A 13,473-nucleotide genomic window follows, 5' to 3' on the forward strand; every position below is an offset into this window, starting at 1 on the left:
AGGGAGTTGGAGAAAGAGGCGAGGAAATAGTACATAGAAGGTCAGACGAGATAGTTGTATTTGTACACATTTTAGCATAATTATTTGCACTTTAAAATAGGTACTTTTCTGTGAAAGCTACAAAGGATCAGTGTTTCTTTTTGGACTTCCAAAACCTTATTTGGCCGGTTTTAACCACTGGTCAATGTCCAAAAGTGGTTAATCGTATATTGATATAACCTATTGCCCACTTTTGGCCATTTTGACCATTAAAACCACCTTTTGGGCACCAGCCCGTCCAGTGTGGTTTTATCCACACGAAACACTGCAAAGGATTGTACAACAGAAGAGTTATTTAGTGGCCTGAACGTTTGTTAAAATTAATAATAATAATAAAAACTTTATTGGCAACAAACGGTGGACGTCTCTTAAATACATGTACTGCTACTTTAATCAATGTGTACCAACTTGGTTATTTTATTTATTTCGATGCAGAAAATGATCGAATGAACCAAGTTTGCCGCCGCCGAGGATTTTGAGCTCACCAGCCGCCGCCGCCGAAAAATGGTCGGGGTATAGCTCTGGTGTATGAGAAGAGACATTCACGCATCGCCATGGGATGGGCACAAACAAATTGTGAATTCGTTCTATGGCAATGGTTTAAAATAATTAACTCCTGAACATGCGTATAGATTTTTGCCAAGTTTGCGAGTTTTGTACAGGCTTTTAAATGGAATGATCCAAATAATTAAGTTCAAAATATGCCTGAAATTCCAATTGTGTAAGCAAGAAAATATTCTATTAACATAGAGTTCCCTGAGTAAATTAACAGCAATTTTTATTTTTTGCAAAATTGGGTCCTCACTCATCCAAGGTTGGCATTGATAGTGACATTAATTGGCTGAATTGAGATGAGATTAATCGGTTGCAGCCACTTGGCTAGACATGACGTTAATTGAGTTTTTCTAGTATAAACAAGTATCACTCATAAGGGAGTATCACTTTGACCAAAAAAGCAGAAAGTATACCTTTTGCTCAGTTTTTGTTTGTACTGCGCATGCGATTCTGCTCATTTCCCTGGTTATTCTGCTCACTAGATAAAGCATCTCCAGAGTTACTTTTTCCCTTTTGAGCAAAAAAAGCAATGCGCGGGGTTGCGGTCGCAGAATGAGCAAAAAGCAGAAAAATCTGCTCCTTCGTAAAGTTAATACTCCCTATTATCTTAATCTCCTAAACCTGCTGAAAATTCTTTTATGCAAAGTTTGGTTTTTTTCAAGTAATTTACTCATAAATTCATTTAAACCAAAAAACATCGCAGGACGATGGACGCAAAAAATGGTCGATATACGCAGGACGATGGATGATGGCCGTTGTTTTGCCCAAGTGTGGAGACACTACGTTTTGTAGTGAGTATGATAAATAAGTCTCATAAATAGTGATTCAAAATTTCAACAATTGCGTTAGGAGGAGTATGACGAAGCGTTCTTAAAATTAACATTTGCAAGTGTGAAATTGGCATCTATACATAAGTTTACTAAATAGGCACAAGTGTGTTAAAAATGTTAGTTAATCAGAAAATAATCATATACAGAAATTGTTTTTGCTTATTTTTAAACATCACAGAAATGCAAAACTTTTCATTTCGTAGCTGTCCAACCTTTTGCATGCATCTGGAATTTGTGAAAACACGTTTTGGTTTCTACAACTTCTTAATATTTAAAGATTTAAATTTGCAAATAAATTTCGCACAGTATATTGACATTTATCACTCCATTATTTATTGCCTCATGTAAGGAAATCCATAATCAATCAATATTTCTCAAACCCAATTTGTATTTTGTATCAACTGATTGAAGAAGCAAACCAACTGGAAATTAGCGGGTGCAACACTCTTCCCACTTTCCGGCGATACCAGCGCAGTAATGCCAGCTTTTCGTGATCATATTTTCCGGGCACCATGATCCCTCAGAATGGGCGTGGCACCGCGTGTTGAAACATTCTCCTAAGGAAACCAAAAATGTAAAATATAATCAATGCAAATTCAAACTGAATTGCCAAAGTCATCCTGCTTGTGCCACCCAAATTTAATACTAATTAAACTTGGTCATTGAAATATTTTGTAAATTTACCATTGGCTTCTAGGACGGCAAAGGCAGCGAGAACGATGAGCATGACGGCGAAATAGAACATGGTGGGCGACATTTCCCAGTTTCTTCAAGGCAAATTATAAGCTGAAACAGGGTTAAATCGCTATCAATTAAATAGTTTTAAAAAAATGGTTGGACTCTAAAAAGACAACCCAATTTTTTGGAGTGGAAAGAATACTGCGGTATAAATACTCGTAAAAAAACAAGTTTATATGGGATAAAATAACAATACCAAATTAGTGCGAGATAATATTTCCTGTCTATTTTCCTGTCTCTCGCAAGTTTGTTTAGTCATCCTGGAAGAAAATCGTGGTGCTTTTATATTTAGCTCATTCCATCCAGTAATTTGCGTAATGAATTACATCGTAATGGGGATGAATACTGGTTTGCACATGCCATGAAATTCGAGGAATTAATAATTATTTTAGTTACTGAGAGACTTGTCAAAAAAATCTTACCGAGTAATGAGCATTACCAAATAAATCTGACGTCAGACCAGATATCTCAATTCGTATATCTACCTTGCAATGGGTAGTGTAAGCTTGTAAGAGTCATAATACCAGTTGGATGGTGGGGATAGGGGAAAAAAAGAAGATAAATTGGTTTTAGTACGAGGCAGTTCGTTGAGAAGCATATGTATTTATGTATATTTATTGCATATTAACCATCAGTTATTGCAAGGTACAGAGCCAAATTTATTTAGATCACAATTTTTAGTGGTATTTACGGGGTATTTACCCAGTTGGTTGGTGGTCAACTTGGAGGAAAACTCTATCTATTCTAAGAATGTTGCCAAGAACACCATCCGGCCCTGAATACTTAGTGTTGAGAAGCATATACGCTTCTCATTTTCTGTAATATTGTTGTTGCATGAAAACTGCAACAAAGACATATGCATGGTGGTGGTGGCAAAGAGTACGAGCTGTAGTTTCTCTCCCACTCAACCCACGCATATGCATGCACTACATAAAATTGAGCTTTTGCATGCATGTACCCAATGTTGGAAAGATGAACTCAAATTCTCAGAATTTTGAGTTATTTTAAGATTTTTCATAGAATTTTGGAGGGCTTTTTAGCCACTCCTTTTCGGTCCGACCGTGCGGGATATATAAAGCCCCACGATCGTAACCGCATCATCCAATTAATTAATAAATATAAATTGTCAGCTCTGAACAAAAATGGCATTCGAGTCTCAATTTGCCTCATTCAGAGAGCAACTAAGACTAAATATAATTAATCTCAATGTGCCGAAAGCACTTTAATAAAAGTACATATGCAGTGAAATGCAAAATAAATAATTGTTACACTTTACAACAGCAGTCTCACATTTCTCATTCCCATGCTTAAATCAACCACCTAGTAAATATATGCACACATTCAAGTCCACATGCACACATAATATTTCCAACACATTAAGAACATCATCCCCACATTATATCACGATTATAAACACATTTAATATTGTTGCGAATTAAACTTTGTCACTACGATGGTTCCGTCAGTTTTTATGTATAGTGAAGATGATGCAGCAAGTACAAAGTAATGATTTGTACTTGTCGTAATGTTGAGCATGTCGTAATCGACATTATTTCTTCATTGCCACCATTCCAGTAAAATTGCAACAACTGCACCGATCTCCACAGGACAAACTTGTAAACCTCTGTTTCTACCCGCTGTCAAACTTCTCCTTTTCTTTTTCTCCCAGTTCGTCTCTCTTCCTATCCATTCAAAGCACTATGGGAGCTTGCAATGCTAAGCAAACAAATTAATTATTTAAAACTAAAACTGTAAATATAAATTTTGAAGGCAACCAAAATTTTACTCCGGTCTGCGACTATCGATAAAAGGGCTTAAAACAAAGGTCGAGTACGGTAATATACCATGTAGGTCATGACCTACATGGTCAATGGTCGCCAGGTTTTGAAATTCGAATTAAAAATAAAAATATATACTATATAAATAAAATTAGAAAAAATAGAGTTATGTAAAATTAACGATAATCGTGATTTTATTAGTCAAATTATTAAATTGAACCCCTTTGATAATTTGTTTTTAATTATTAGGGGAAGAACTATTTTCAACGGCAATAATTTATTAAATTAAATAACGATTATCGTTAATTTTACATGACTCTATTTTTTCCAATTTCAGTAATATATTTATTGGATATATTTTTATTTTTAATTCGAATTTCAAAAAATATTCTCAAAGACAATGTTGCGAGAAGCGAAATTGAGTAAAGAAGGAGGAGAAATGAAAACAAAGGTCAACGCATTTGCCTAGGAAAAAATGTCAATTCTCGCTCACTTATACCACTATAACTTCGTCCAAACTGAGCATTATGAAAAAACCCGAAATACGTGTCTAATTATTTATGTAAATCTACACAATTACATAGTTTCATTAAAATCGGAGCGAGACCGCTGGCGTCATCGCATTGTTAGCCTTACTTTTGACCCAATATACGTGTGTACCAAATTTGAAGTCGATCGGATAAGTTTAAAGAGAGTTATCATGTCCACAGACAGACAGACAGACCGGTTCCATATGCCCTTACTCGGGCTAAAACTAAAACGTATCTATTTATGCATTTACTAAATGAGAAAACATGGGTGAAATTTATATGATCGCATCCAAGTCTAGATTTATACATTTAAAAAAACATAATTTTGCCAACGGTTACAAGACTTTTGCAAATATTGGAAATGTCACATAAAATCCATTTACATATTTCATTCGCATCGCAAACAAGACTCGATATTTACTCAACCAAAATCCATCCAAAAATAAATTGGCTGTCCAAAATTATATAATCACCTTCTACTTTATCGTGCCACCTTCATCAAAATAAGATTCATTGTTTGCGTCATGCAGAAATTCTGTATTACGAGGGGAGTTCCTTGATCGATAAAATTTGAGCCAAACTTGATCTTCAGGACGGCACAAGCTTTCACCTTTCTGCGCAACCTGTCCTCGTTACCACCTCTGAACGTGACAATTTTTTGACCCAACTTCTGAAGAATGTCGCGAGACGCGTTATGCACCAAGGAGGCCAACGTGAAAACCAGGATGTTGACAATCGTCGAGTCCACCCCCATGATGGGAAAGACGAGGAAGCCAGGCATCGGGATTTCGTCACGAAGCATGACACACACATACTGCGCAATTATTTTATGCAGTGGAATTATGACGATTGTTAGCGGAACGATGCTCGGCATGAGGAATGAGTTCAAAATCTTTTCCAGAATTTGAATCTCCCTGTAGAATTTGATGCATTCCTCTTTATCGTGGACGTTAAAAATTGACAGTACCTCCCTAAATTTCGTTAACATGGCAAAATTTTAATCACGGTAACCAATTGCTGAGGACATTAATGACCAGTTTGCATCGTTAGGGGAAAAAAGTTGGGTTTAAAATAATTTACGAACTTGCTCATCCTCAGGGCTACAAAGTGAGGATATTCACTTCACTATCTTACATCGCAACGTTAGAAAAAAATGAAGTTAAAATTTGCGCATCACTAGCTGTTGCTAACTTTTTGCTCACCAACAAGTTGTCGGTGAGCAAAAAATTTCGGTATAATTTTGTGTTTAGAAGAAAAAGCGCACACAACCCATATTTAGTTTGCAAATTACTTTTCAAAGTTTTCCAAAAATATGTAGCATTGCGAACTCGCGATTAATATCCATAATAAATACCTTTCCAAAATCCTGAAATAGTGCACGATGCACGTTATCCCCACAAAAAGAGCGAACCCCAGCCAAGTAAATCCAGAGAAAATCATATGCCATCCACATTTCAAAAAGATGAAGGCTAACGACGAAGGGGCAATAGTTCCTAAATTCTGAAGACTCAGAGCCCATTAAAAATATTACTTTTGCCCATTAAATGTAATATTTTTGCCCATACTACTTTTGCCCATAAGTATTATTTTTTTTGCCCATTAAAAATTTGACTAACCCAATAATATGATATGCAAACTAAAGATAAGAGACAATGAACTGGCTGGTACTATTCACCTTCATACCATTCTATTACCATCCCAGCTCCCATATTATTCCAGTTTCTTTATTTCTGATACCATTTTTTTAAATGAGTAAAACATTGCAATTTGATTCGTCTAGTAGTAATATTTCCGAAAGTGAAGATAAAAGCAGCATTCCTCCAATTAAGAAACGGAAAATTCTGGAGTGGAATTATGTATACAGGGGAAATAGGAATTGACTTCAAATTTATATTTAAAAGTTTAAAGAAAGGATGCGGAAGTTCATACAATCCATCAGTGCTGATTGCTGATAAACGGATTCAGCAGTGTTTTCGGGGAAAGTTTTACACGCGCGTTTTGCTGGTTTCATTTAAAGAAAAATGTTAACTCAAACAAGTGGTGACGAATTAACAACACATGGCTACAAATTTACACCATACGGTGACAAATTAGTACCACACGAGGGGTGGATATGTGACTACACCGGTTTTTTTGCAGTGTAGTTATCGAAAGCTCGGATGAATACAAGTTTTTAAAAATTGCATTACTGAAATCCGTTCAAGATATGGATTAGTAGATAGATAGATAGATTTATTAAGTAGCGCAAGCTACTTATGCGATCGGTTAGTTAGTCTGTCCGTCCGTCCGTCCGTCCGTCTGTCCGTCAACACTAAAACTCAAGAACGGCTTGTCTCAGCGACTTGAAATTTTTAACACATGTTCTTCACGGCTATGGGGTGACACCCTATTAAGGGGGTGTGACCACTTTGTCGACATCATGTCGAAAAACGTCGCCATGGCCTAATTTCGGCATTTTTTGGGCGATTGGCATGAAATTTGGGCAAAACATGTTTTTCGGTGTTGTCGACATGTCGCAATATGGCGACTAAGGTTTCGAAATTTTTTTCGCCAAATTCTGTCGCCATGGCCTAATTTCGGCATTTTGCGGTCGATATGCATGAAATTTGGGGAAAACATTTTTTTTGGTGTTGTCTTCATGTCGCAATATGGCGATCAAGGTTTTGCGACAAATTTTGTCGCCATGCCCTAATTTCGGCATTTTGCGGTCGATATGCATGAAATTTGGGGAAAACATGTTTTTTGGTGTTGTCTTCATGTCGCAATATGGCGATCAAGGTTTTGCGACAAATTTTGTCGCCATGCCCTAATTTCGGCATTTTGCGGTCGATATGCATGAAATTTGGGGAAAACATGTTTTTTGGTGTTGTCTTCATGTCGCAATATGGCGATCAAGGTTTTGCGACAAATTTTGTCGCCATGCCCTAATTTCGGCATTTTGCGGTCGATATGCATGAAATTTGGGGAAAACATGTTTTTTGGTGTTGGCTTCATGTCGCAATATGGCGATCAAGGTTTTGCGACAAATTTTGTCGCCATGCCCTAATTTCGGCATTTTGCGGTCGATATGCATGAAATTTGGGGAAAACATGTTTTTTGGTGTTGTCTTCATGTCGCAATATGGCGATCAAGGTTTTGACGACAAATTTTGTCGCCATGCCCTAGATTCGGCATTTTGCGGTCGATATGCATGAAATTTGGGGAAAACATGTTTTTAGGTGTTGTGTTCATGTCGCAATATGGCGATCAAGGTTTTGCGACAAATTTTGTCGCCATGCCCTAATTTCGGCATTTTGCGGTCGATATGCATGAAATTTGGGGAAAACATGTTTTTTGGTGTTGTCGGCATGTCGCAGTATAGAGCATGTGGTCAATTAATTAATCAATCAGTCAATCAATTAATTAATCAATCATTAATCAATTAATTAATCAATCAGTCATTAATTTAATTAATCAATCAATCAGTAATTAATTAATTTAATTAATTTGAGCTTTATAGCGCAAATTAATTCTCAGCATCCTCAGCATTCTCAGCATTATTGCGCTACTTATGTATCGTGCTTTGCCGCACTTTATTTATTTCTTCCACTCTTTCGAGGCCCATAGAGTACAGCAATTTACACACAATAACATTAAAACGTGACAAATTAAATGACCAAAATAACAAGGTTTCTCAACAATCAGTGACAATACATAGATGCGGTTTGCAGGAAGAACCCAAACAATGGGAAAACCATACACCATTGGATACGGCATGCGGTGGCTGCATACTTTTCGTTGAACATAAGATACAACTCGTTTAATCTTTGGGTTTAACATGAGAAACAACCATTTTCAACTAAACATTAAAATACTCACAAATTCCAACGTGTATTGAAACCAGAAATGGACGAATTTCCGACTTTGTGCCACAGAGAACATTCAGGATGACCGTCTAGATTTTAATTGTGTACGACGTCCTCATAACTGGGTGGAACTGAAAATATTTTTGAAAATATTTAATTCAAAGAACTCATCGGCTCAACAAAAAATGCGAGTGCCTTTTGAAATCTGTTATTCTGTTCAAATTCCTGCGAATGCGTATGGGAATGAATAGATATGGATCTAGAGTTGTGGAATTCCCACTCGGAATTTTGGGAGTGGGGAATATTCCCAATTTTCCCGGAATTTATTTTATTTCTTCATAAGCACAATGTTAAAATAAATTCCTTGGGAATTTTGGGAACGGGGAATATTCCCAAAACTCCGGGAATCTATTTTCCTTTCCTGGGAATTGTACAACTCTATATGGATCAAATACGATGTTGTGTCAATATTTTAGGGATTTCTGAGGCTTTCCAAAAAATAAGTGTGGTTATTGTTGGTAAAGTTTTTGAAACTATGAGGTTTCTAAATTATTCGATTCGAAAAGGAGGCAAAATTGTGCACATCTTTGAGCGAGATTTTTCGAAATTCTACATTTTGGCTTACTCCGAAATCCCGTCGGGAGCGACATCTGGGTAATAGCATGTAGTTAGCTTAGACCAATTTATCCGCATAAAATTCACGATCGTTAGCCATCCATTTCAACAAAATAAGTGTAGCTCACATGAGGCACCGTCATTATTAGACTCATTGTTAGACACATTGAATTATGCTTACGGGTTTCCGAGGATCCACTGAATGGGGAGCGTAATGACAGCATAGAGTAGTGGGGTGGGAGATTGTCAAATTCTGTTGTTAGTAAACTTCTATTAAAAGGTACAGCCTGAGGAAACAGGTTTCGACTTTCGTTACAACTACCCCCAGTTGTGGCAACTATGGTAGTTGCCACAATTGGACTCTGATAAATTTGTGCCACTCCATTGTCAACTTCCCATGGCACGATTTTGATTGGCATTTCATCCCTTATCAATTTTACAGACTCCACCCTTGTAGACAAAATCTGGAAGTTGGGTGAAAAATTGTATACAGTATAATTTGAAATATAATTTACGCACCAAAGTTAACCCAACCCAACGAAATATAATGGCCGTCCTCACGTCTGGTTCTTATGTCGGAAAGCAACCTTATTTGGCAAATTTGCGAAATAAGTTTGTCAAATAAATACATGCCTTGGAGTTGAGTAAATTTGCGAAGAGAAATCCCATGGCTTTTCAGCCAATAGTTTTGTTAAATCTCGCAAATTTGGAAAACTTGGCAAGTTATGTTGCTATGCCCAATTAACGAGATTTGCCACATTTTCCAACAGAGACGTGAGTACGGCCAATGTAAAAATTTTATAATAGGTTTAATTACCAAGCTGTATGAAATTTCGACAACTCGTTTACCGATGTAACCCTCGTCTTGAACTTGTCCTGGTCGCAAGGTTTTAGTAGTAGGTTGTGTCGCCGGTGGTATATAGATTTGATCTCGCCACGTCATATTACAAAACGTGGTGTGACTCATTACGCTCCCAACCTCGGTTTTCTCCGCACTGAACTTTCCTCTTTGAAGAAAAACTGCAGTTTGCATAAGCTGCGTGTAAAGATTTAATCGGACTGCGTTTCCATTCCGGGCATTTACTTGGAAGGTGACCATCTCTCCAGGTCGAAATTCTGACTTGGTTAAAATCAGCTCAAAATCTGAACCTGGGTGGAACTCGTAGTCGGCTGAAGGGTAGCGTTGAAGTTTTGAAGATCTACGCGATCCGAACATGGCTTTCACTAATTGATCTCAAGATGTAATAAAGATATACAAATTGAAGGTGTGCACTGCAAAAAATCCGGTGTAGTCGCATATCCACCCCGCGGGTGGTGTTAATTTTTTATGGTATGGTGTCAATTTATGACCATGTGGTGTCAATTTGTCACCATGTGTTGTAAATTGGTCACCGTGTGGTGTTAATTTATCACTAGATGGTCACTTAAAAATTACTGACACCAAGGCGGTGGAGTCACATATCCACCCTTTGCGTGTTAAATTTTACACCGTGTGATGTAAATTATAACACCATTGGGGACAAAATTTACACTACACGGTGACAAATGACCACCAAAATTAACACCATTAAATTTACACCAGCCGATTTTTTGCAGTGTGGGTGTTAAGATTATGTGCGTTTTTAGCAACATAAGGAAAGATTGCAGACGGCAAGAAATGGTAGATCCTTTACTTTCTCATCCATGCACAGCGCAATGCTTTAGAGAATGTAGAGCTGTGCGATAGGAAATGGCAGATCAATATATTCCCGGATTCCCATCGGGTTCCCGAAGCAGACTTTCGCTTTATCATTTGGACATGCATGTATTTCTCTAGGTTTATTCTCTCACTTTCAAGGTACAGGATGTCAGCCTGACTGAATTTTATTGTAAAAATCATCGAGAAATTGTATCATTGAACTTGTAATTGATTGGAAGTTACCACTTTTTGTTTCTTACATAAAATCAAACATCTGAAAAGCGGATGGTTGGATGAACAAAGGGTAAAAGTGAAAACTGAATGAAAATATCACGGCATTGCCAAATGATTCTGACCTGTGTGTGGCATCCAGACTACGATTTAATTAAAGAAGCATTTTAACAACATGTATTTAATGGACGACCAGAATTTACGCCTACTTTGCTATTTGCAGGGATCATGCAACATGGTTATCAATAATTTTTAAAGTTATCCAATATTTCCTCAACTCACCAATTTTGAAAATTTTGATATTTATGATAATTTCCTGAGTATGGGTATGTATTTCGAAAATTAAATTTTCAAAATTGATGAGTTTTATATTGGATACCGTGGAGCAACTATCTGGGATTAATAATATGCAAAAAATTTGAAAATCCGACCAAAATTGGATTTTTGGTGAAGAAATGAAGGTGGTAAGTTGAGTGATTCTCGAGTTTTTAGGGGGTGTGCACTCAGGAGGTGGGGCCCATAGACACTACTGACATCCCATTCCGAACTCCCCATGATATGGGCCTTCACCATAAAAAATATCAAGGCGATCGGACATTTCCACCAAGGGACCTCTCCTCCTTAGTATTTTATAATATTTTTGTATCTACGTTGACACAAAATTTCATAGCAAATTCTGGCAACTGATTGGAAGTGTGGTTTGGAAAATGCCGTGGCTCACATCATTTTTTCCCACAATGTCTGGATAAAAAAATCAAAAACAAGTTTTCCAAGTAATTCATGATTTAATTTACATTGAAGAAGATGCCCCATCAAAAATATCGCGAGATGATAACTAATGCGAATCCAGAACATTTAATTTGATGTCAAAATTTCTTCAAGAAATTTGGCCCCGGCTACGGCTTCCATGGGGGACGCGGGCAGTGACCCGCCCAACAACCTTCAACTGTCTGCTTCCGCCTGCAGACGCCATTACTCATTTGGATATCCCCAACACCCCATGGAATCCGCCTATGTATCCCTGCCATTCATTTTCCTACCTGGGCGTATGGTAGCAATCTGCCGAATGGTGTATTGGGCCACCTTCTCAATACATGTAGAGGTTTTCCGAACTCTCGGTTTTCCCTCTACACCCTTTTCTACTGCGGTTACATATATATTATCATTAGATTTAGCTTATCATAATTATTAGAGTGCGTGATTAGCCTGTATTGGGATGCCGAGTGCTACTTGTGGATTATGCCCACAACTGAGCACACACTTTACTAGTTCTTTGATTTGTAAGATGAAATTATGTATGTATGTACTTTGAATGAATCTGTATATTGATGAATGATTATATGATTGTAAAAGCTTGCGCTACATCAATCTCGAATAAACCAACCTACCTACCTAATACGTCCACATATGCAATGATTCTAATTGTACTGGACAGCAAAATTCACATGACCTGTAACTTACGTAGTTCACGTTTGTAGGTTGGTGGTTGAAACGAAGTTGCCAACACAATTTTTGACGTCAATATAGAAGTCAACGACAGCTTTTGGCTCCTTATTCTTTTCATTCGCGATTGTTAAGCCTTTTTACAACTCCCACATTGGTCATAATGAGTGAGAAAAACAAGATGTTTTCGAAGCAAAAAAATAAATTGCAAATAAAAACGCTGTTTATTGTCACGGAGACAACAGATTAAACTTTGGCGATGAGTCAATATCATTGTTCCGCAGAATAGATAAGCTGAAATTTGAATCAATGATCCTCTTCTCTTGAATCGAATCGTCACGTTTAATCCGACGCTGATACATACATGTTTTTTGATACTCGTCTTACTCATTTCTCGTACAAGATAAGCGAAGGATAGGTACGTAAAAAAAGATAATAAAAAATGTTGCGTAAAAATGAACCCAAAAATGAATGCACTTTTTCTGAATGTCTTTCCCTTTTTTTGTGTGCTGATCAGTATCGTGTACTTATACATATTTGGCGAGTCATGCTACCCCTTTGTTGCTAAATAATTGCGAAATAAATTGCAAATTGTCTTTTTTTACCCTCCTTGTCCAGCTCTCTAGAAGTATAGTCATCCTTTAACGAATTATTCCAATCAGACAGGACACCCCTCATTTCTCTGTACATGCATGACACATAGTAGTGAGAGGTCGTAGAGAGAAAGTGTAGAGAGTGATTTTATGCACTTTTTTATGGGATCAAACTCGAAAAATTAGATTGATTAGTAATTAAATTTAGTCATAAATATCTTACAACTTATTTCATTGCAACTGTATTCCTCTTCCTCACTCCTTTCTCCTCTCGTCACTCTTTCTCCAGTATTTTAGGGAATAACAGGTGGAAAGTTGTAAAAGAAAAAAGTGCAATAATTAAGCCGAATTCAACTTTACTGGGACGCCGCAAAAATTGAACAAGTCAATTATCCTGCCTTCTTTGGGAACGTCTCTTCTTGTGCTGGAAGGACTAAAAGGGTGGAGCTGAAGGTGAAAGTGTGCTTTCACCAAAATCTTCCGTAAGTAGGTCAGAGTGTGACGGTGCTGGCCATTTTTTTAACTTCTCGACCGCTGATTGAAAAAGGTAAAATAAGTTTTTTTGTACCCTGTACCGTATATGTATCTGTATTGTGCT

At 37.2% G+C, this 13,473-nt stretch overlaps 1 protein-coding gene across 5 annotated transcripts; it reads right to left on the minus strand.

Moving 5' to 3' along the window:
- Nucleotides 1-1,734: 1,734 nt before the first annotated feature.
- Nucleotides 1,735-10,571, minus strand: LOC110861405. Of its 5 annotated transcripts, XM_035844690.1 has the most exons (5): nucleotides 9,748-10,571; nucleotides 9,112-9,394; nucleotides 8,329-8,446; nucleotides 2,109-2,210; nucleotides 1,735-1,981 (listed from the first exon to the last, which is right to left on the minus strand). In XM_035844690.1, exons 1-3 carry the CDS (start codon nucleotides 10,144-10,146, stop codon nucleotides 8,412-8,414), a joined length of 717 nt encoding a protein of 238 aa, XP_035700583.1. In that variant the 5' UTR covers nucleotides 10,147-10,571; the 3' UTR covers nucleotides 1,735-1,981; nucleotides 2,109-2,210; nucleotides 8,329-8,411. The 5 variants fall into 5 exon arrangements, 2 of the variants coding, with proteins under 2 accessions (XP_035700583.1, XP_035700584.1); XR_004833175.1 differs by lacking the exons at nucleotides 9,112-9,394; nucleotides 9,748-10,571 and adding an exon at nucleotides 8,941-8,956; XR_004833174.1 differs by lacking the exons at nucleotides 8,329-8,446; nucleotides 9,112-9,394; nucleotides 9,748-10,571 and adding exons at nucleotides 2,359-2,507; nucleotides 2,585-2,599.
- Nucleotides 10,572-13,473: the final 2,902 nt, after the last annotated feature.

Source organism: Folsomia candida, unplaced genomic scaffold (assembly GCF_002217175.1).
Source record: "Folsomia candida strain VU population unplaced genomic scaffold, ASM221717v1 Fcan01_Sc041, whole genome shotgun sequence".
In the NCBI taxonomy this organism is placed as follows: domain Eukaryota; kingdom Metazoa; phylum Arthropoda; class Collembola; order Entomobryomorpha; family Isotomidae; genus Folsomia; species Folsomia candida.